Source organism: Canis lupus, chromosome 9 (genome assembly GCF_011100685.1).
Source record: "Canis lupus familiaris isolate Mischka breed German Shepherd chromosome 9, alternate assembly UU_Cfam_GSD_1.0, whole genome shotgun sequence".
NCBI classification, from domain to species: Eukaryota; Metazoa; Chordata; class Mammalia; order Carnivora; family Canidae; genus Canis; species Canis lupus.
In genome coordinates this window covers 46,734,329-46,758,189 of record NC_049230.1, presented here as the reverse complement: position 1 = coordinate 46,758,189, position 23,861 = coordinate 46,734,329, and the positions used below count along the sequence as shown (strand labels likewise).

The 23,861-nt window shown below is 45.5% G+C and overlaps 2 protein-coding genes across 2 annotated transcripts in view; one reads left to right on the top strand and one right to left on the bottom strand.

Annotated features, from left to right (window-relative positions):
* RAP1GAP2 (RAP1 GTPase activating protein 2) overlaps positions 1-11,749 on the bottom strand; it is a 213,227-nt gene extending 201,478 nt beyond the window's left edge. The window contains 1 exon segment of the mRNA XM_038548535.1: positions 11,650-11,749. Within this exon segment, the coding sequence (XP_038404463.1) occupies positions 11,650-11,699 (50 nt within the window). The 5' untranslated portion in view covers positions 11,700-11,749.
* Positions 11,750-16,955: 5,206 nt separating this feature from the next.
* Positions 16,956-17,375, top strand: LOC119876657 (MICOS complex subunit MIC10-like). The gene is made up of 2 exons (XM_038548537.1): positions 16,956-17,032; positions 17,291-17,375. The coding sequence occupies exons 1-2, from the start codon at positions 16,956-16,958 to the stop codon at positions 17,373-17,375; spliced, it is 162 nt and encodes a 53-aa protein (XP_038404465.1).
* Positions 17,376-23,861: the final 6,486 nt, after the last annotated feature.

The following is a 23,861-nucleotide window of genomic DNA, read 5'->3' as shown; positions in this document are numbered from 1 at the left end:
AAAAACATAACTTCTTAAAAAATAAAAATAAAACATGTTTAATGACTGCACACTGCTTTTTCCATAGGGGTGTACCATAATTTGTTTAACTAGTTTCCTACTAATGACTGCTTAGGCTGTTCCCAGATTTTTGCTCTTATAAACAATGCCACAGAGGGGCACCTGGCTGGCTCAATTGGAAGAGCATTCAACTCTTGATCTTGAGGTCTCTTTTTTTTTTAGATTTTATTTGAGAGACAGAGAGAGAGAGAGAGAGAGAAAGCACATGAGCAAGGGTGAAGGGGCAGAGGGAGAAGCAGGCTCCCTGTTGGGAGCCTGACGCAGGACTCAATCCCAGGACCCTGAGATCAAGACCTGAGCTGAAGGCAGACACTTAATCCACTGAGCCACCCAGGCAACCTGATCTTGGGGTCTTAATCTTGGGGTCATGGGCTTGAGCCACCTGTTGGGTGTAGAGATTACTAAAAAAAGTAAGCTTAAAAAAAATTTTTTTTAAAACCTAATGCCTCAGATAACCTTGTTCACATGGTAGAGTCTGTAGATAAATTATCTGAAAGGGGATCCTTGTGCTACAGAGGAGCTGCACTTGTAATTTACTTTTTAAAATTAAAAAAAATTTTTAAAGATTGTATTTATTCATGAGAGACAGAGAGAGAGGCAGAGACACAGAGGGAGAAGCAGGCTCCATGCAGGGATCCTGATGTGGGACTCGATCCCCGTTCTCCAGGATCACGCCCTGGGCTGAAGGCGGCTCTAAACCACTGAGTCATCCGGGCTGCCCAAGAAGTTATTTTTTTAAAGATTTTATTTATTTATTTATTTGACAGAGAGAAAGAAAGAGAGAGAGCACAAGCAGGTGGAACAGCAGAAGTAGAGAGAGAAGTAGGCTCCCCTCTGTGCAGACAGCCTAATGCAGGACTTGATCCCAGGACCCTGAGATCATGACCTGAGCCAAAGGCAGACACTTAACCGCCTCAGCCACCCAGGTGCCCTTAAAAATGTTTTGTTTTGTTTTGTTTTTAAGATTTTGTTTATTTGGGGATCTCTGGGTGGCGCAGCGGTTTGGCGCCTGCCTTTGGCCCAGGGTGTGATCCTGGAGACCCAGGGCCAAATCCTACATCGGGCTCCCGGTGCATGGAGCCTGCTTCTCCCTCTGCCTGTGTCTCTGCCTCTCTCTCTCTCTCTGTGACTATCATAAATAAATAAAAATTAAAAAAAAAAGATTTTGTTTATTTATTCATGAGAGAGAGGCAGAGACACAGGCAGAGGGAGAAGCAGGCTCCAGGCAGGGAGCCCCATGTGGAACTCGATCCCAGGACTCCAGGATCACACCCTGAGCTGAAGGCAGACGCTCAACTGCTGAGCCACCCAGGCATCCCAAAAATGTTTTAAATGAAGGAGTTCTCTGTGTACTTTCATGCAAAGATCTTCAAGATGTATTTTGAAGAGAAAAAAACAAGCGCAGAAATAGTAGTATGTATAATTTATGTTAGAATGGGGGCAAGGAGGGACGCCTGGGTGGCTCAGCGGTTAAGCGTCTGCTTTCGGCTCAGGACATGATCCTGGGATCTTGGGATCGAGTCCCACATTGGGCTCCCTGCATGGAGCCTGCTTCTCCCTCTGCCTGTGTCTCTGTGTCTCTCATGAGTAAATAAATAACATCTTTTAAAAAAGGAGGGGCAGGGAATAAAATATGAATTCACATTTGATATTTTTATTTAGAAAAAACTCTGGAAACACAAAAGCTAATAAAAATAGTTAGCTGGAGGGGCTCCTGGGGGGCTCAGTTGGTTGAGTGTCCGTCTGTTGGCTCAGATGTGATCCCAGGGTCCTGAGATTGAGCCCCACATCGGGCTCCCTGCTGAGCAGGGAGTCTGCTTCTCTCTCCCCCTCTCTCTCTGTCAAATAAATAAATGAAATCTAAAAGAAAAAATAGCTGGGTGAACTGCATGCTTTAAAAATGTATGTTTTCAAAAAAAATTTTAAAAATGTATGTTTTCATACAGGAGAGGTACTACCTATTCCAGGTTGAGGGGATGGTGTATGGTGGAAGAGGAGGGAAAAAGGGAGGGAGAAACGGCAAACTACATAAAGTGCTATGAAAAAAATCATGCAGCTTCTGTGATTCTGCCCAACGGGCCAGGCTCCCTGCTGGGTGAAAGCCTCAGGAGAGCAGAGAGGCAGAGTCGCTCCTGGGACCTCCCACATCAGAACACCCATCTCCTTTCACTCTGCTCAGTGTGATCCAAGGGGCACCTAGGGGAGATCTTCCAGGCTTCTGGGTGAGAAGTGGCAGGGCTGCCAGGTAAGATGCTCTTGCAGAGGTCCAGAGGGGACCGTGCAGTCTGGACAGTGCTGGAGACGGAATGAGCTAAGGAGCCAGCACTGGCTGGACCTGGTGAGGGTTGCACATGGTGAAGGGGAGCCAGGCAGCTAAGTTGTTCCCCAGTTTCTAGTTTGCGCAGCTGACCACAGTGCCATTCACACCAGATGGGTTTGGGAGGGAAGATGGTAACTTCAGTTTGGGACATGACCCTCCTCTGTAATATGTTTCCTGTCCCAAGATGATTCCCCTCCTGTAAAAACTTCCTCCAGGAAGCCCACCCTGATTACTTCCATCCTAGTCTGATAACAAGTTTCTATGTCTTTCCCCATCCTTGGACTTCTTGGGACTCAGTACTGAATGACAATGTTGCCATCTCTGTGGGAGAAACTGGTAACACGGTCACCTCCAAGAAGGGGAACTGAGGGGAGCACTGGAACTGCTTTAGTGCTTTATGAATCTGAACCATAGGAGTATACTATGTTTTCAAAAAGTAAATATCTTTTTTTTTTTTTTTTTTTGAGAACTCTGTTGATCATGAAGTCTTAGGTCATTAGGACCAGGAAGACCTCAACAGGTCACTGATCTGCTCCAACATCTTTATTTTACAGATGAGGACACGAGGCCCAGAGCTGACACAGGGCTTACCCAAAGATGCTGGCAGAACCCAAACCTGATAGTATGTCCCCTCCCTTCCTGGCTGCTAGACCACAATAGGGCCGTGTGGACCCCACCAAGCACACACAGGCCCCCACTCAGGAACCATCCCCACCTAAGTGCCTGCCACACCCCCGTGGTGCCTGTGTGGAATGCAAACCACCTGGGCTACGAGCACCACCTCCACCTCCTTGGCCCTCCCTGCACTCCAGTGAGGCAGGTGGAGGGACTGTCTTCCACTCTGCAGGCATCATGGCCTGGATTCCACTTACCAATTGTAGGTGATTGAGTTTTCCACTGTGAACCCCAGAATCCTTATCTCCTTACTCCTCATAAAACGGGAGTAACCATAACACCCACTTTGAAGGGTTGGTGCAAGGATTACAAAATGTGAGGGAAGCCCTTGCCACGTGGTCATCTTTAGCTCCTTCCCTCCTCACCATCCCCATGGGCCTTCACCAAGTCACAGGCCTTCCGTTCTTTACCTAAGACAGACAAACCCACACCTCTAAACCTCCCATCAGACCCCTTAGAATGGGTCAATCCCATTTTAGAGATGAGGAAAAAGAGCCCAAGGGAGGGAAGGGAACTTGTCTGAGGTCACACATGCAGGAAGCAGCAGAGGCTGTCAGCTCCTGGCATCCAGTGTCCTCCTAACCAGCCGCCTCCACACACACACACACACACACACACACACACACACACACACCCTCTCCCTCCCCTGTACCAGCCCCCACTTCCCAACCCAGACCTTATTAGCTCCTCCCCTGCCCCAAAATGTCAGTGTCTTCCCACTGCATATCAAGTATCCTCCCAACTGCACACCTGAGAGTCCAATCTCTGCCACTCTGTTCTCTTCCAGTCTTTCACAGTCTCTCATGCCACCCCCTCCACATCAACACGTATGGGCCCCTGTGTGTCTCATCTGTTTGTCCTTCTCTAAGCATGCCCTGCCTGTTCTTACCTCGGAGCCTTTGCTCAGGCTGTGCTCTGACCTAAACTGCCCTCCTTCCATCTCTGCCCCAAATCTGCCCACCTCTCCTCAACTCCTCAAACCACACTGCCTCTAAGAATCTGTCCCCAATCCTCTAACCAGAATGGAAGATCCGGGGCTCCAGGGAGGCTTTGCTTAACCTTGATCACAGCATTGCCTGTACATGAGTTATTTATGTGCCTGTCTCCTGCTAAGTGTAAAGACTGTGTCTGATCACCTCTGAAACCCCTGCAACATCCTCATGCAGCCCTCTTGCCAAAGCCCAGCCTGCCAAAGTCACAACAACAGTGATCAATTCATCACATCCTTGGGAAACTTCCTTCACATAATGCTCTGACACAGATTATCTCTATTAATGAATCCAATTTATTTGGCATATTTGCTATCTTGGACCACATTGAATGAATGCCACCCATACCCATGTATACCCCCCCATTAACCTGCCATGTATCTGATATTGTATTGAACTCTACCCTGGGGGAAAATAAACACTGCAGAGGCTCACGCTGTAAGCCACTATCAACCATTAAAACCTAAGCAAGGAGGGACGACTGCGTGGCTCAGCGGTTGAGCGTCTGCTCAGGAAGTGATGCCAATCTCGGGATTGAGTCCCGCATCAGACTCCCCTCAGAGAGCCTGCTTCTCCCTCTTCCTATGTCTGCCTCTCTCTCTGGGTCTCTCATGAATAAATAAATAAAAAATTTTAAAAGAGATGTTCATAGAGGAAACTGAGTATAGGGTATATGGGAATTCTCTGTATTATCATCTCAAATTTTATGTAAATCTAAAACTGTCCTAAAATATAAAACTCAGGACATCTGGGTGGCTTAGCGGATAGGCATCTGCCTTGAAGCTCAGAGTGTGATCCCAGGGTCTGGGATCAAGTCCTGCATTGGGCTCCTTGTGGAGGGCCTGCTTTTCCCTCGGCCTATGTCTCTGCCTCTGTGTGTGTCTCTCATGAATAAATAAATGAAATCTTTAAAAAAGTAAAAAATAAAAAAATAAAAATAAATAAAAATAAAAATAAAATCTTTTTAAAAATTAAATTAAATTAAAAACTTACCAAAAACTAAAGAAAGACTAATCTCCATGATAAAGAGCTTTTACAGATAATCTCTATGATAAAGAGCTTTTACTTTACAAAAGTAGAAACACAAAAGGCCAATAAACATGAAAAAATGCAACTTTTCTTAAAGAAATGAAAATTACAAGAACAATGAGAGAATATTTTTTCACTGGTGAGACTGGCCAAGTTTTAAAAATTTGTTGATTCCAAAAAAAAAAGAAAAAAAAAGTTTGTTAATTCCCAGGGTGAGCAGAGTTGTGGAGAAAGTGGCATCTCACACATCACTGGGGATAATATAAAATGGTACAATTTCTTTGGAGGTCGGGTTTGCAATATCTTTCACAACGTGCACCATTACCTTTGCACATGTTTGCATGGAATAGGTTTAAAGATGTTCATCACAGCAATGGGCTTAATATCAAAATATTCAAAATATCCTAAAAGGTCATCAATAGAGGCTGGGTAGAGAAATCATGGTCTGATTTATAGTGGCATACCCTGCAGCCAATAAAAAGAACATTGCCAGAGCACACTGCTCTGCTTCTCAACGACTTACACAGCCTTCACCTTGAGCCTCCTTAGCTCCTTGCAAATTCTTAGGCTCCACCATCAGAACCTGGGCAGGGCCCAGCACAGGCTCTCCAAAGTGATAGGAATGCTAAAAACCGGACATGTTTAACCTGTGCTGATGAACCCAATCAAATTCTAATTTAGTTTTGGGTACTTTATGGAGAATTTGGAGGAGAGTCCAATGGAAGAGGGCAATTTTGAAAAGTGAGTGGATATTAGGATTCTTTTTTACATATATCCATTTATAATAACATGGAGCATATGTTCACTGCTCTAAAAACCCTCTGGTTCTGTCTACTCACCTCCCCCCACCCCCATGCACAAACACAAAGCCCCAACAACCACCCATCTTTGTACTGCATCCTCAGGTTTGCCTTTTCCAGGATGTCATTTGGTTGGAACCATAGAGTACACAGCCTCTTTCACCTACTCATGGATATTTAAGGTTCCTCCATGTCTTTTCATGGCTCGATGGCTGATTTTTTTAAAGATTTTATTTATTTATTCATGAGAGACACAGAGAGAGAGAGAGGCAGAGACACAAGCAGAGGGAGAAGCAGGCTCCATGCAGGGAGCCCGATGCGGGACTCGATCCCAGGACTCCAGGATCACGCCCTGAGCCAATGTCAGGCGCTAAACTGCTGAGCCACCCAGGGATCCCCTCGATGGCTGATTTCTTTTTAGTACTGAATGATATTCCATTGTCTGGTTGTGCCGGTTTATTTACCCATTCACCTACTAAAGAACATCTTAGTTGAGTCCAGGTTTTAGCAGTTATGAATAAAGGTGATATAAACATCCACGTGCAGGTACTTGTTTGGACGTGAGTTTTCAGCGTCTTTTTTTTTTTTTTTTAATTTTTATTTATTTATGACAGTCACACAGAGAGAGAGAGAGAGGCAGAGACACAGGCAGAGGGAGAAGCAGGCTCCATACACCAGGAGCCCGACGTGGGATTTGATCCCGGGTCTCCAGGATCGTGCCCTGGGCCAAAGGCAGGCGCTAAACCGCTGCGCCACCCAGGGTTCCCAGTTTTCAGCGTCTTAAGGTAAATACCAAGGTGATTGCTCGATGATATGTTTAGTTTTATAAGAAACCACCAAACTATCTTCCAAAGTAGCCATCCCATTTTGCATTCCCACCAGCAGCTTTTGAGATTCCCTGTTGCTCCTCATCCTCGCCAGCATTTGGTACTGCCGGTGTTCCAGAATTTGGCCATTCTAACAGGTAGGGGGCAATATCTCATTGTTGCTTTAAGCCACTACTTCCTTTCAAAGCATACACTTCAAAACACTATGGTTTTTTTAAATATCCTAATTCTCAAAAGATCCTAATTCTCCCACAAATCTGAACATGGCAAATAACTACAATTAAGCCTTACACAGTGGTTCTTCCTTGGGTTTTCACTTTTAAAATGTGCTTGAAGCATTTTATTTTATGAGAGAACCAGTAAAGTCTCACCCCATATTATGTGGCTATTTAGGTGTGTCTATGCTCTTATGTAGGTGAGCACATTAAAAGGGTAGCCAATCTGAACAGCTGAAAAACTTTTGTTACCAAGGAGTTTAACAGCTCAACAGGAGCATTCATTTTCTGCAGAACTGTTACAAACCATACCAATAGCTTAGGGTATGAATTCAGTCAGACCTCTTTTTTTCCCAATTAAATTTTTTTAAAAATTTTTTTTATTTATGATAGTCACACAGAGAGAGAGAGAGAGAGAGAGAGAATGGCAGAGACATAGGCAGAGGGAGAAGCAGGCTCCATGCACCAGGAGCCCAACGTGGGATTCGATCCTGGGTCTCCAGGATCGCGCCCTGGGCCAAAGGCAGGCGCCAAACCACTGCGCCACCCAGGGATCCCTTTTTTTCCCACTTAATTAGTCGCTTGAATCCTCCTTCTGCCTCAACCTCTGTTATTATAAAGTTTAATATCTTGCTTTTGGGGATCCCTGGGTGGCTCAGCACCTGCCTTCAGCCCAGGGCATGATCCTAGAGTCCCAGGATCGAGTCCCACATCAGGCTCCCTGCATGGAGGCTGCTTCTCCCTCTGCCTGTGTCTCTGTGTGTGTCTCTCATGAATAAATAGATTTTTTAAAAATCTTGATTTTAGAATGCTCCAAAAACCCCAGAGCCTCAGTTCTTCTGAAATAGCAGATCTAGAGAGAACTATAGTCAGCAACCCTCTGTTGCTCCTGCTTTCTATACCACAAGGTGGCAATGTTGAATGCCAGTCCTGCATAGCCCAGTGGACAGGTAAATCGCCATGGGGCGGGGGGGGGGGGGGGGGGGGGGGGGGTCGACGACTCCTTGTTCTTCTGCATCTGCTGTTTCTGCTGTGGTGTCCCACTCTTGGGCTCCAAAGTTGGCTCCCTTGGTTCATGTTCAGACAGTGTTCCCCCAATGAGACCCTAAGCAGCATCCAACAACTTCCAGGTATTGAGCCTAAATCACTTACCACTTAGACTCCCAAGTTTTTCTGGGTAAGTATTATGGACTGTTTGTATCTTCATCCCCATCCCCTCACCCCCACCTCAAATTCATGTATTGAGGCTCTACCCCCCAATACAACTATATTGTGGCCTTTGTGGAACTAAGGTTATATAAGGCCCTGATCCAATAGAATTCAAGTCCTTATTAAGAAGAAGAGACACCAGGGGGCCCCTGGATGGCTCAGAGGTTGAACGTCTGCTTTTGGCTCAGGACATGATCCCTGGAGTCCTGAGATCGAGTCCCACATCAGGCTCCTGAGAGGGAGCCTACTTCTGCCTATGTCTCTGCCTCTCTCTGTATCTTTCATGAATAAATAAATAAGGGACACCTGGGTGGCTCACCGGTTGAGCATCTGCCTTCAGCTCAGGTCGTGATCCCGGGGTCCTGGAATCGAGTCCCATATCTGGGCTCCCTGCAGGGAGCCTGCTTCTCCCTCTTCCTGTGTTTCTGCCTCTTTCTGTGTGTATCTCATGAATAAATAAATATTTATAAATAAATAAAATCTTTAAAAAAAAAAAAAAGGAAGAAGAGATACCAAAAGAGCTTATGTGCTTTCTCACTATGTTGAAGACACAGTGAGAAGGCAGCCATCTATAAGCCAGGAGGAGGGCTCTCATCAGAACCTGACCATGCTGGCACCCTGATCTTGGACTTCCAGCCTCCAGAACCGTGAAAAAAAATAGATGTTTGTTGTTTATGCCACCCAGTCAGTGGTGGTTTTGTTCTTTTTCTGTTTTCTCTTTAAATTTATTTATCTGTTATTTAAAGATTTATTTATTTATTTTAGAGAGTACACAAGCATGAGTAGAGGGAGGGGCAGAGAGAGAAGCAAACTCCCCACTGATTGTGGAGCCTGACCCAGGACTCCACCCAGGGCTCCACAAGGCACTTGATCTCATGACCCTGAGATCATGACCTTAGCTAAAATCAAGAGTCAGCTGCTTAACTGACCAAGCCATCCAGGCACCCTTTAAACTTATTTATAAGAGCACTTCTTGGGATGCCTGGGTGGTTCAGCAGTTGAGCGTCTGCCTTCGGCCCAGGGAATGATCCTGAGGTCCTGGGATTGAGTCCCATGTTGGGCTCCCTGCATGGAGCCTTCTTCTCCTTCTGCCTGTGTCTCTGCCTCTCTCTGTGTTTCTCATGAATAAATAAATAAAAATCTTTAAAAAAAAAAAAAAAAAAGAGCACTTCTTACATTTAGCAAATTGGCAGTGAGCCTAATTTGTGTCTATATTGTTATCCAGTTTCTAGTTTGCCTTTTAACTTTATTGTGAGTTTCCATGTGTTTTTGTTACCCAATAACTTACCATTCAAAATCTTGTAGTTGGGGTAGAACTGACCACAGGCCTCAGCTCCCTAAGCCCGCACATGACCCAACCTGGCCAAACTGAGGAGTCCATCCCCCTGCCCACAGTGATTAGCTCAAGGAATGTCATGTGACCCAAGCAAGGCCAATGGGATGACATCCTGGGACTACTGAACTAGGAAAGCTCTCCCCATGAAGGTCACTAACCTGGAGAACTGCCTACAGCTGCTGATAGCCAACTTGCCTCCACGAGGAAATAAAAGCAAAACAGAGGAAAGCAGAGGGACAAAGAGCATAGAGCATTATTTGGTGACATTTGAGCACCTGAGAGCAGTTGTGCCTGAAACATGAAAAGTCCCTGGAGAGGATCCCTGGGTGGCTCAGTGGTTTAGGGTCCTGCCTTCTGTCCAGGGCGTGATCCTGGGTCCGGGGATCAAGTCTCACATCAGGCTCCCTGCATGAAGCCTGCTTCTCCCTCTGCCTGTGTCTCTACCTCTCTCTGTGTCTCTCATGAATAAATAAATAAACAAACAAACAAATAAATAAAATCTAAAAAAAACAAAGAAAAGTCCCTGGAGTTCTCAGTTCTGTAGCCAATAAATCCCTTTTCTCTTGAGCCAGTTTGAGTGGAGCAAACTGACTCAATGTGAAATTCTGGAACCAGGGGCCAAGGCTGACATGTTGGGAGCACACCATGAGAATCGGAGGGTATCTTGCCCTCAAGCTCCCTGCCAAGCTGCCTAACCACTTAAGCCACATCTTCAGGACCTTCTCACGGTAATGGACTTTTATCCGGGGGGTGAAAGGTAACCCAAAACCTAACTAGGGCACTAACAATAGTTCATGCATCATCCACTTCAGCCCAAGATCCAATCCAGCCAGGCAGTACCAGGGCAGAGAGAGATTCAGAGCAGGAATCCAGCTCTCTGCCTTTATTTATTTATTTTTAAGATTTTATTTATTCATGAGAGACCTTCCTTCTGTAAGCTTCCGATTCCTCATCTCTAAAATGGAGGCGCTAAAACCTTCCCCTGAGGATCACTATGAAGAGTAGTGCAATACCTGGACCCCAGAGCCAGTAAGAAGCGTGCAGGAAGCCCAGCTTGTTATTATTGATGATATTATTCTCTTTTTTTTTTAAGATTTTATTTATTTATTTGACAGGGAGAGAGAGCATAGGCACAAACAGGGAAAGCTGCAGGCAGAGGGAGAGAGAGGAGCAGACTCCCAGAGGAGTTGTGAGCCTGATATGGGGCTTGATTCCTGGACCCTAGAATCATGACCTGAGCCAAAGGCAGGCGCCTAACCTACGAAGCCACCCAGGGGCCCCTGATGATATTATTTGTATTCATTTTCCAGCTACAGAATATACCTAGGGAGATGAGTCCAGAATGTTACCACAGAGATGCCCCTTGGTCCAATGTGGGTTGGATGATGTGGGACAGGGAGTGGTCCCAGCCAGACATCTCCTTTGATTCTTGGAGTCCGCCCAAAGCAGGCTACCTTGCAGTCTAAATCCTGCCAAGCAGAGGTCAGGCGTCTGGCCGAAGCAGCCCTCAACATTCGTTCGGACACTGGAGACAAAGGCCCAAGCCAGGTGACTCCCTGCTGCGTCTGAAACCCGCTCAGCCTGCAGTCAGGTAACCTGATACCCGAGGCCTAGGTAGGGCCGCGGTGGGGGTGGGGGCAACCACCCACCAACACAGGGACCTCGTCCCTCACCTCCGAGGCCCCTATCTCTAAGCCCACAACCCCAAAGCGCCCACCCCCAGAAGTCCCTGTGTAGAGAGACGGGGCATCCCCCTTGGACAGGGTCGCTGAAGGCTGCGGGTTGTGCGCCCTGGGGCCCAATTCCGTGGCCTGACCAAAGGAAAGGAGGTAGGCGGGGGACCCCCAGAGCACAAACCAGACAGCTGAGCTGGGGGTGGGGGGAGGGCAGGGGGGAAACCCTGCCAACAGCCTGTGAAAGAAGGGCCTGGAGTCCCTCCAAACCTTGACGTCAGGGACAGGGTCCCAGTCCCAGTGCCCACCTCTCCGGAGAACCGCCAAGACCCCGCGCGGGGACGGCTAGGACCCGGCAGCCCCGCGGCTCCGCGTACACCCCGCCCCGCAACCTCAGCTCGAGAAGAAACTTCGGGCCGGCGCCGCGCTCCTTCCCGCGCCCGGCCGGACCTCGGGGTGCAGGGCGCGCGGGTGAGCGCCCGCACCAGGCCCCGCGCCCCCCCGGTGCCCACTCACCAGCGCACCAGCTGCCAGCGCTTCTCCCCCGGCGCCCGGCGGCCCGCCATGCCTCGCCCGGCCGCTCGCTCCCGGCCCGCCGCGGGCCACTGGGCGGAGGAGGACGGGCTGCCGCAGGCGGTGCAGGGCGCGCCAGCGGGCGCGGGGCTCGGCGCGGGTCCCGGCGGGCGGGGCGGGCACGACGCGACTCCGCCTGCGGCCCGGGCGCGGCGGCCCGAGCGCTCACCCCCAGCGGCCACGGCCACGGCCACGGCCCCGCCCCCGGAGCTGGGGCAGCTGCGGCCCGGCCGGCTGGGGTGCGCGCTCCTACGCCGCAGCCGCGGAGGCCACGGCCGGTCCGCTCGCGCCCCGCGGCGCAGGAAAGCAGGATTTTTTTTGGAGCCCTAGGTGAGGGGTCAGGCCCTCAGAGTTCTACTGCAAGGCAAACTGGACTTGCTGAGTGAGGACACCTGCTCTATCTACCTAGAAAGTTATGCATAAAAAATTAAATTGCTCTCAATACCTAAAATGAAAACTGGTGTGCCCTACAAATTATTAAAATATTTTAAAGTGACAGTAGTTGAAACAGTATGACACTGACCAGGCATGCCGGCCGACCCTAGGACCAGCTCCCTCCAGGCTTCAAGCTACTTCCGCCCCAGGATCACTTACATTCCTGGAGTTGAGCAGAGACAGGGGGAGCCCACAGCATCGTAAGAGCGTGCTTCCCAAGCCTAGTTTGAAGCAGTGGAGTTTTAGAACTGTTTATGAATATAAAGGTTGCCTGCATATTGCACAGTGCCTTCCTTTTTTAAATATTTTATTTATTTATTCGTGAGAGACACACAGAGAGAAAAAGGCAGAGACACAGGCAGAGGGAGAAGCAGGCTCCATGTAGGGAGCCCGATGTGGGACTTGATCCTGAGACTCCAGGATCACGCCCTGGGCCGAAGGCAGGAGCTAAACCACTGAGCCACCCAGGGATCCCCCACAGTGCCTTCCTAATTCACCTGCCTCCCACACCACAACCCGCCACATCCTTGCAGAGAAAAACCTGGTGTCCAGTATGACAATCCTGGCAGCTTGCCTACCTTTTAGGGACTGTTGACCATACCCAGAAGTGTTGAAAAAGTTTTCAGGGAAATCCAAAATCCACTGACATTTGCTATTATATCTATAGGTGCTTCTCTAGTGTTCAGTGAAAATCAAGATTGCATATATCCTAAGAATCCTCACCAAAGCTTTCCAAGAAGTCTAAAGAAGTGACAGGAAACAACAGTGGACAAAATATAATCAACACAGAGGCATCACATTAAAAGAAAAAAAAAAAGGAAGGAAATACAGATAAGGTAGGTTGGCAGCTTGCCTTTGACCTTCAAGTGTATCATGAGGCTATCATTGCCTTTGAGCATCCTTTTTTTTTGGGGGGGGGGGGTCAGAGAGAGAGAAAGGATTTAAACAGGCTCCACACCCAGTGGGGAGCCTGTCACGGGGCTGAATCTCATAACCCTGAGATCATAACCTGAGCCAAAATTAAGATTTGGACACTTAACCAAGTCACCTAGGCACCTCTGAGCATCCTTTCTTTACGTTTTCCCAACTTAATTAACACAGAAACTAAGGAAACAAACAGGAAGTCCAGAAACATCCCCAAAGATGTGTGTGTGAGACGTGTATTTCAAATTGGTTGTGGGGTACCTGGGTGGCTTAGAGGTTTAGTGCCTGCCTTTGGCCCAGGGCGTGATCCTAGAGTCCCAGGATCGAGTCCCACCTTGGGGTCCCTGCATGGATCCTGCTTCTCCCTCTGCCTATGTCTCTGCCTCTCTGTCTCTGTGTCTCTCATGAATTTAGGAAAAAAAAAAATCTTAAAAAAAATTGCTGGAGGAAATGGTGATGAGATGATTAGTTAACCATTTATGGGGTGGGCAAAGTCTCTATTTGGTGTCACAAAATATAGTTCAAGTGAATTATAAATATAAGTGTATAAATATATATAAAAGACTAGAAAAAATATATAGTATTATGTATTAAAATGGGGGTGGATTTTTTTTAAGATTTTATTTATTTATTCATGAGACATAGAGAGGCAGAGACACAGGCAGAGGGAGAAGCAGACTCCACGCAGGGAGCCTGACATGGGACTCGATCCTGGGGCTCCAGGATCATGCCCTGGGCCAAAGGCAGATGCTCAACTGCTGAGCCACCCAGGCGTCCCTGGGGTGGATTTTTTTTTTTTTTAAGATTTTATTTATTTATTCACGAGAGACACAGAGAGAGAGAGAGGCAGAGACACAGGCAGAGGGAGAAGCAGGCCCCATGCAGGGAGTCCGACGTGGGACTCGATCCCGGGTCTCCAGGATCACGCCCTGGGCTGAAGGCGACGCTAAACCGCTGAGACACCCTGGCTGCCCCCCCCCCTTTTTTTTTTAAGATTCCGGGGGTGGATTTTTTAAAGTTTGACATCATGTCAGATGCCATAAAGGAAGAAATCAAAGGTTTTGACTAAAATAAAAATATTTAACCTTAGCAAGTGAGAAATATGATGAGCAAAATTAAAAGGCAAATGTCGAACTTAAATGTTTTTAAAATATATGCCTGTATTTGTACATCCATGTTTATTATTAGCAGCATTATTCACAACAGTGGAGGGGTGGAAGCAACCCAAGTATCCATAGATGGATGAATGGATAAGCAAAATGTGATACATACATATAATGGACTAGTATTCAGCCCTAAAAAGGAAGGAAATTCTGGCACATGGTACAAAAAGGATGAAGCTTGAGGACATTATGCTACGTGAAAGATACCAGTCACAAAAACACGATACTTGATGATACCACTTATAAATGGGACACCTAGAGTAGCCAAATTTATAGAGACCGAAGGCAGAATGGTGGTTACTCAGGTCTTGGGTTGAGAGGAGAAGAATGGGGAGTTAGTATTTAATGGACAGAAAGTTTCAGTTTTGGAGATAAAAAGAATTCTGGAAATTGATAGTGGTGATGGTTGTACAACAATGTGAATGTACTTCACACCACTGAACTGTATGTTTAAAAACAGTGAAGATATGGGGTGCTTGGGTGGCTCAGTTAAGCATCTGAATTTGGCTCAGGTCATGAACACAGGGTCCTGGAATCAAGCCCCATGTCCAGCTCCCTGCTCAACAGGTAACCTGCTTCTCCCTCTCCTGCCACTCCCCCTGCTTGTGCTCTCTGGCGCTCTCTCTCTCTCAAATAAATAAATTAAAAATCTAAAAAGAAAACCAAAACACTGAAGATAGTAAATTTTATGTTATGTGTATCTTACTACAATAAAAACCTGAAACATTCAAAGTTTTTATTATAAAAGAAGAGGACATGATGAACATTCCAATAGAGAAATGAGTGAACATGAACAAACGACTGATTCATGGAAGAAATATAAATAGTACTAGAAATTAAGTACTCAAAAATTTAAATGTGGTACCATTTTTTGTCAAAATTGGGACAGCTGGTTGTTGTTATTTTTAATTATCCCACTCAGGGTCTGAATGGAAAAGGCAAGTGGGCACGCCCTAATCATGACTGAAGTAAGAGTACAAATTGGTCCAACCAGGGAGCATGGTAATTTGATGGGGTGATCAAAATCCATCAAATGTACATGTCTCTTGACTTAGTAATTTCTAGTTTTGGAACTCATCCTGAGGATATGATTAAAAATGTGAAAAGATCCTCTGTGGAAGACAACATTGTTTATGGTAGAGTAAAACTGGAAACAACACAAAAGTCCAACAGGAGGTTAGTTAAGAAGTATGTCCATATGATGGAATATTATATGGCTACTAAGAAAAACTTGTATTGATAAGAAAAAATAATATATATATTTAAAGATTTTATTTATTTATTTATTTATTTATTTATTTGAGAGAGAGAGATAGCGAGAGAGAGCATGAGCAGGGGCAGAGGGAGAGGAGAAGCAGGCTCCCAGCTGAGCAGGGAGCCCAATGTGGGGCTGGATCCTAGGACCCTGAGATCATGATCTGAGCTGAAGGCAGACATTTAACTGACTGAGCCACCCAGGTGCCCCTCAATATATGATCTCAGGGTCGTGAGATTGAACCCCGCATCAGACTCTGCACTCAGCATGGAGTCTGCCTAGGACTCTCTCTCTCTCTCCCTCTGCCCCTTCCCACAGTGATCTCTTTCTCTCAAATCAATAAATCTTTAAAAAATAAGATAAATAAAATGAAAAAATCAGTTACCATAAAGAACTAGTATATTAATGCCTTTGTTAGAAAAATCTGGAGGAACTATAGTTACATATAAAAAGGTAAGTTATGTATGGATGGGTAAAGTTATATTGATTTTTATTTTATTCTTTTTCTTATCCATATATCCTAATTTTTCTAAATAAATATGTGCAATAAGAAAAATACAATAAAAGTAACTTTTCAAAAGATTAAGCTGCCAAGATGTTCATCACATTACTATTTATAATATTAAAAACTAGAGACAAACAAACAAAAACCTAGAAACAACCAGGGACACCTGGGTGGCTCAGTTGGTGAAGTACCTGCCTTCAGCTGAGGTCATGATCCCAGGGTCCTGGGCTTGAGCCCTGATTCGGGTTCCCTGCTCAGTGGGGAACCTGCTTCTTCCTCTCCCTCTGCCCCTTCCCCCACTCATACTTTCTCTCTCTTTCTCTCTCTCTCTCTCTCTCTCTCTCTCTCTCTCAAATAAATAAATAAATTTTTTTAAAGTAGAAACAACTTGATTGTCAAACAATAAGAAAATGGATACATTATACTGTAGTTTCCCTGTATAGTGGAATTATATTCTGTAGCAGAGAAAAATATGCATGCTGTATTGCTAAGTTAAAAAGCCTCCAGGAGGGATCCCTGGGTGGCTCAGTGGTTTAGCACCTGCCTTCGGCCCAGGGCGTGATCCTGGAGTCCCGGGATCGAGTTCCACATCAGGCTCCCTGCGTGAAGCCTGCTTCTTTCTCTGCCTCTCTCTCTCTCTCTGTGTGTGTCTCTCATGAATAAATAAATAAAAATCTTAAAAAAAAAAAAAGCCTACAGGAGCATCTGGGTTGCTCAGTCCTTTGGGTGTCCAACTCTTGATTTCAGCTCAGGTCTTGACCTCAGGATCTCAGGGTCGTGAGTTTAAGGATCTCAGGGCTGTGAGTTCAAGCCCCATGTTGAAAAAATAATAACAAATAAATAAATAATAAATAAAAAGACTACAAAATAAGATGTTAAAGTTATATCAGATGTTATACAAGGGAAAAAGTTGTTTTGTTTTGTTTTTAAGATTTGTTTTTAATGCCAAATGTTAGCGGTGGGGAACATGTCAGATTCAGAGCTCACCAGGAAGTGGGACCTATGCATGGCAGATGCAGTCACAAAGATAGGTACTGGTTTTAGATTAGGATTTGTTTTCTCACTTACCTTGTTTTTTTTTTGTGGGTTTTTTAAGATTTTATTTATTTATCCATTAAAGACACACAGAGAGAGGCAGAGACATAGGCAGAGGGAGAAGCAGGCTCCCTAAGGGAAGCCCAATGCGGGATTTGATTCCAGGATCCTGCGATCATGACCTGAGCCAAAGGTAGACGCTCAATCACTAAGCCACCCAGGTGCCCCCGTCACTTACCTTGTTTAAAAGAAGAATGTGGCCATTACATTACCTTTTGGTTCTGGCTTGGGATTGGGAATGGCCAACTCCAACTGTCAGCATGATTTCAACACTCCATATCTTCTACATTGAAAATATTTCAAAGAGCAGGAGCAGTGACCTCAACCTGAGAACATCCTGGCGAAAGGAAAAGAGAAATCATGCTTATACCCCAGGAATACCTAAGTGCCTTGGAGTAAGTTAACATTCTTCTCTAACAATGTTATCAATAGGCTTTAAACTTCAGTGCACTGTTTATATATTTGAAATGAAGTCTGTTTCTTGTTTTGTAATTTCTGTATGGAAATCACAAGGTGTTCTTAAATTAATTAAAAATAAGCAGTATAAATGCCAAATGTTAGAAGTTGTTATGACTGGTCGATATAAATGGGTAATTTTGTTTTCACATATTTACTTGTCTAGAATTCCTAATTTTTCTACAGTAAATAATGAAAAAAATAATTTTTAAAAATACACAGGCATTGGGGTACCTGGGGGGGCTCAGTCAGTTAAGTGTCTGCCTTTGGGTCAGGTCATGATCTGAGAGTCCTGGGGTGGGGCCCCACATCAGGCTCCCTGCTCAGCAGAGAGTCTGCTTCTCCCCCTCCATCTGCCTCTCCCTCCACCTCATGCTTTCTCTTGCTCACTTGCTTTCTCTCTCAACTAAATAAAACCTTTTAAAAATACATAGGCATTGATTAGCAAATTGAAGCATTTACTGATCTTTAGGAGATCTCTAAAACGTAAGTTAAAAAAGCACAATGCAGAACAGGTTATGGTACTGTATGATTCTCTCAGTCTTAAAAATAACAAACTGTGTGTGTGTACACAAAACTTGTTAATAATGGAAAACTTTGGCAGAGAAGTTGAAGATGGACAATGAGGAGGTTTTTTACTTTTTTAAACATCAACATATCCTATTTTTTAAAGAGTTTTTGAGAATTGTCTGGATAATATGTATATAATATATAATTCTGTATTACCTGGATGGTGAGATTATAGGTTTTTTTTTTCATTAGAAATTTTTAAAATCATTTAAAAATTATTTTAAATAGGCTTCACACCCAATGTGGGGCTTGAATTCCTGACACTGAGATCAAGAGTCACGTGCTCTATAGACTAAACCTGCCAAGTGTCCCTAAGAATCATTTTATTTTATTTTATTTTATTTTATTTTATTTTATTTTATTTTAAAAGATTTCTTTTTTTTATTTTTATTTATTTATGATAGTCACACAGAGAGAGAGAGAGAGAGAGAGAAAGGCAGAGACATGGGCAAAGGGAGAAGCAGGCTCCATGCACCGGGACCCCTGATGTGGGATTCGATCCCGGGTCTCCAGGATCGCGCCCTGGGCCAAAGGCAGGTGCCAAACCGCTGCACCAACCAGGGATCCCTTTATTTTATTTTATTTTATTTTATTTTATTTTATTTTATTTTATATTTTATATTTTATTTTATTTTATTTTATTTTATTTTATTTTTTTTACATAGGCTCCACACTGGGCATGGAGCTCAAATTCATGACCCTATGATCAAGACCTGAGCTGAAATCAAGAATTGGACGCTTAGGATGCCGGAGTGGCTGAGCGGTTGAGCATTTGCCTTTGGCTCAGGGTGTGGTCCCGGTACAGGTATCAAGTCCCATGTCGGGCTCCCTTCGAGGAGCTTGCTTCTGCCTCTGCCTGTGTCTCTGCCTCTCTCTGTGTGTCTCTCCTGAATAAACAAATAAATCTTTACGCAAAAAAAGAGTTGGGCGCTTAACAGTTGGATGCTGAGCTACCAAGGCGACCCCCTAAACAATCATTTTATTTTTTATTTATTTATTTATTTATTTATTTTTAAAATTTATTTATGATAGTCACACAGAGAGAGAGAGAGAGAGAGGCAGAGACACAGGCAGAGGCAGAAGCAGGCTCCATGCACCAGGAGCCTGACGTGGGATTCGATCCCGGGTCTCCAGGATCGTGCCCTGGCCAAAGGCAGGCGCCAAACCGCTGCGCCACCCAGGGATCCCTAAACAATCATTTTAAAGTAAAAATTTATTTCCTTTTCGTAAAGGTTTTATTTATTTATTTATTTGGGAGGAAGAGGGAGCAAGAGCAAGGGGAGGGGCAGAGGGAGAAGCAGACTCCTGGCTGAGCAGAGAGCCTGATGTTGGGAGGCTCCATCCCAGCCCCCTGGGATTGCTACCTGAGCAGAAGGCAGACGTTTAACCCACTGAGCCATCCAGGTGCCCCAAGTAATAATTTATTTCTAACAAATAAAAGACAAAAACTAACTACAAATAGCCAATTACCTTTAAGAGGTTGCAAAACTATAAAGACTACACAGAAATATGAAAAAAGGGATCCCTGGGTGGCTCAGCAGTTTAGCACCTGCCTTCGGCCCAGGGTGTGATCCTGGAGTCCCGGGATCAAGTCCCACGTCGGGCTCCCTGCATGGAGCCTGCTTCTCCCTCTGCCTGTGTCTGCCTCTCTCTCTCTCTCTCTCTCACACACACACTCTCTCTCTCATGAATAAATACATAAAATATTTAAAAAAGAAATATGAAAAAAAAGTTATGATCCAATGTGGTGAAAAAAATCAGATAGTTATAGCATGGAAACAGCCAGGTGAATTATCATGCGTATGATATGAAAATACTACAAGATAATTCACAAAAATGATACTAGTTGCATTAGGACAGTAGGATTATAGGCCATTTTTGTTCCTGCATCCATTTCCCAATCTTTCTGACGTGTAATTCTAATTCTTATCTAATAAAACGTATTGAAAAGAACTGGCTATAGAAAGTGGTACTTTTAAGGCAAAATGAAGAGCATAATGCGTGGTAAAGTTCATATAAATCATGAGGTGCCTGGGTGGCCCAGTTGGTTAAGCGGCTGCCTTCAACTCAGGTCGTGATCTTGGGGTCCTGGGATTGAGCCCCAAGCTGGGCTTCCCCGCTCAGCAGGGAGCCTACTTCTCCATCTGCCTCTGCCCCTCCCCCCATTCATATTCTCTCTAGAACTCTCAAATAAATAAATAAAATCTTTAAAAAAAAAAAAAAAAGCTAATATAAAGCTAGGGAAAAATAAAGGAAAGAGGGAGCCACAGCTACACTAGATCACCAAAGAATTTGGGAGCTAGTTGCCCAAAATCATGGAATGTGATCTAAAATGATGGATTTGAGACACAGGTAGGAGAACCCCTGAGGTTCCCTTCAATGATACCTGTTGGATGAGCTCCTGATCTCTCTGCCTTAGATGGAGGATAATGTAGGCAAGGTTGAGGCAGACAGGACTTGTCTGAGGCCAAATTGTGATCTAAGATAGACACACACACACACACACACACACACACACACACACACGGCTCATTCCTGTTGCCATGCTAGTAGTTTAGGAATGATTGAAGACTTAATTCAGGGCTGAGACTTTAGGGACCATTTTGTCCAAATCAGGCATTTCACCACTGGGGAGAGGGCAGCCTTGGTCCTGTTTGATCTTTCTTTGGGAAGGTGAGCTGTCTAAGAGGCTTACCCACATGACCTCTGGCCAGCTTTCCCATCCAGAATCCCCTACACACCATCTTTGTAGCTGCAGAATCCTAAGGGACCCAGGTTTGGTAGTGTTTGGGGCTCCAAGATCTTAATAGCAAGGATAGTATGGCCAGGGTCTTTGAAGAAAAGAGTCTGCCCTGTAACGCAGTCATCTACCTCTCTGTTGGACAGAAAGGTGGTGTTGTTTCCCACCAATGCTAGGGTATTCAATGGGCAGTGGCCTGGCAGAGAACAGGAAATGAGACCCAAGCTGATAAGGAATGTTGTGCCAGATAATTCATCCCTCCAGAAACTTTCCCCATCTTTTTCCACCCTGCTTGTTCCCTGGGGAGTCTACATGTATAGACAATGTCAGTGGCCTCCCTTAACTTCTGGCTGCTAATTGAGATTGGCTCGAAAAGGCACCAGCAGGGTGTTGGGAGGCAGGAGGAGAGTGAGGTCAGTCTACATATTCCTCAGCTCCCTACCCACCAGGTCACCATGGGTCAGCTGATTCTGTTTAAGGAAAGCTACAGCTCCTCCTAGACAGTTCTCTCCCCATATGCCTCCTTTCTGAGTTCCCCTAACTGCCTTCTCTTGTCTCTCCAGGCCTAGGGATGATAACAGCTCTACCTATATCTTGTCCCCTAAACTCCATCCACAGCTTTGTAAGTATGCCCTTAACTGTTTTCAAATGATCCATTTTAACTATGCCCTCTGTCCCCTGCCAGGACACTGACCCATATATACAGAGCTGTTACTCAAACAGAACTCAGAAAGACAGTATCCTAAGATGTCACAAAGAGATGAAGGGAACTTCTAGGCCTTCTCTGTTGCCCAGACCTCATTCTTTTAGCTGGTATGCAGCTTCTCCTAAAGCTCATGAACACTGTGGGTGCCTTCCTCCAGAGCTGGATTCATGCTCTCACTGAGAAGCCTAACAAAGTTACTTCTGGCCTTGACTGGGCTTGGGTTTGAATCCTGGCTTCACTGCTTACCATCTGGGTGGTGTTAAATTTAACCTCTTTTGAGTCTCATTTTCTCTACCTACAAATGGATTACATCTTTCCAATAAGATTTCTCTACAGTTTAAATGAGATTATGTGGATAAAGTGCCCTAGCTCTGTCTTCACATGGTGCTCTCTCAGCTCTGCTTGCCCATCACTTTCAGTTGTTTGATGGGTGCTTTGTGCACATCTTTTGTTGTTGCACATGTTGCCAAAGATGTTGCAAGTGCCCTAAGGACAGTCCTCACCTTTCGTGCCCAGGTGATTGCTTAGCCCACTATAGGACTCTACAAGAAGTGCTCCTTAGAGCAAGGCTAGCACTTCCCATGAGAAAGGGCTACCCCTCAGACAAATATCCAGGGCAGGACTGTTTGTTTTAGTTGGTGAAAAGCCAAAGTCCTAGGATCTGTTAATACAGATCAAGGAGAAAAACGTCTAGGACGTGGTCATAACAACCCCATCTCTACGCCCTTTACAAAATACTTTCACTCCCACAATGATCCTGTTTGCAAAGTTGATGTTACTTTCCCCATTTTACGAGAAGCTGGAGCTCAGAGAGGTTGAGATTTGTCCAGAATTATGAGTAAGTAAGTAAGCAAATAGTAACTAGTAAATAACAGAGCTGGCATGAAAGCCCAGGTTTTCAGGCTCCTTCACACCACACATTTTTGGGGGATACCAAATATATTTTTTATCCTTCTTGCCAATATATTATGAAGTTGAGGGTTTATTTCCTCAGAATTGATGGTTAGTCAAAATCATTGATTAACTGATGGTTCATCAGAAGCCATGGCCCTGCTGGAGACACACATAGTATACCGTCCAGGAATACTGCCCTTGCAGAGATAGCAAGGCATTAAGAAGCAGCACTGGGCTGGCCTCTCTGCTCCTCTCTCAAGGGTTTCCTCAGGGCAGACAAGATGAAATGGGACCACCCAAGGCACAGCTAGAAGAACTCCTACAGAGTGGGATTTGAGATGCCTTTGAACAAAACAGGAATTCCATTTGTCAAGATACCTAAGGGAGAGTCATTTCTTCAACCCTTTTAAGGGTTATAATCTTCTGGGAGCAACGAAAGCTTTTCTTTATTGACACCCAAGTCCAGTTAAGGCTTAAAAGTTGACTGAGAAGGGCAGGGAGGGCAGAGAAGGCAGGGTGCCCTTGAGGCCAATGAGTTGCCAAAACATTCTCCAAAGCCCACTTGCCAGAGTCTTCCAGTTCTGGAGACAAAGATGGAGGACTTCTCTGTGTATTTGGACCAAAAGGTCAGGGGATGGAATATTTGGTTGGCAATGGTGTGAGAAAAGTCAGATCTGCCCTTTAATCTGAATTTCCTCAGACCCTTCCTCTGTCCCCTAAGGGTAGGGATGGAAATGACTTACCCAAAGCTGAGCCACCTACCTCTCACACATTGCTACCTAACCCTTGCCATCATGAGCATGAATGCCTAATGAGCATGCAGCACTGTTTTAAGCACTTTACAGATATTAATTTATTTCATCCTCACAACAACTCAAAGACTTACGGATTGCATAGACATCATTATCCTATTTCACAGATCAGGAGACCAAGGTCCAGGGAAGAGAAAGGTATTGGTAGAGCCAGACTTAGATGCCAAGAAGCCCAACTCCAGAAGTCACCCATGTGCAGTGAAAACGTATCAATACCAATGTTCTGGACTTCCGAGTTTATAGAGGACGGTCTCTTGGTTCTTGGGACCCTCACAGGAAAGATGATGTCTTATCAACTAGGACCCAGAGAGGTGATGCGACTCACTCAAGGTCACACAGGTAGTGAGAGGTCCGGGGCGGCTTCACTGCCAACTAGCACAGAATAAGTTTCCTGACCCCGGGTCAGCTCTCCCCGCAACCCTTCCCTGGGCGGGTGCGGGCACGGCTCTGGTTGCTACGCCAGTGGGTGGGCGGAGGGGCGGAGCAGATCGCGGCCTGCCGGCCCGGGCTCTGTCCGCGGTGCTGATCCGCCCGCCGCGCCCTTGCTCGCCAAGTAGCTGGCGGGTTCCGCGGGTTTCCCTTCCAGCTCCCAGGCAAAGC

Excerpts from the sequence above, each read along its gene's own strand:
- LOC119876657 (XM_038548537.1), top strand. The coding sequence starts at position 16,956 with ATGTCAGATTCAGAGCTCACCAGGAAGTGGGACCTATGCATGGCAGAT. Across the intron at positions 17,033-17,290 it reads AAGATAGGTACTGGTTTTAG|ATTACCTTTTGGTTCTGGCT; the intron begins ATTAGGATTTGT and ends TGTGGCCATTAC.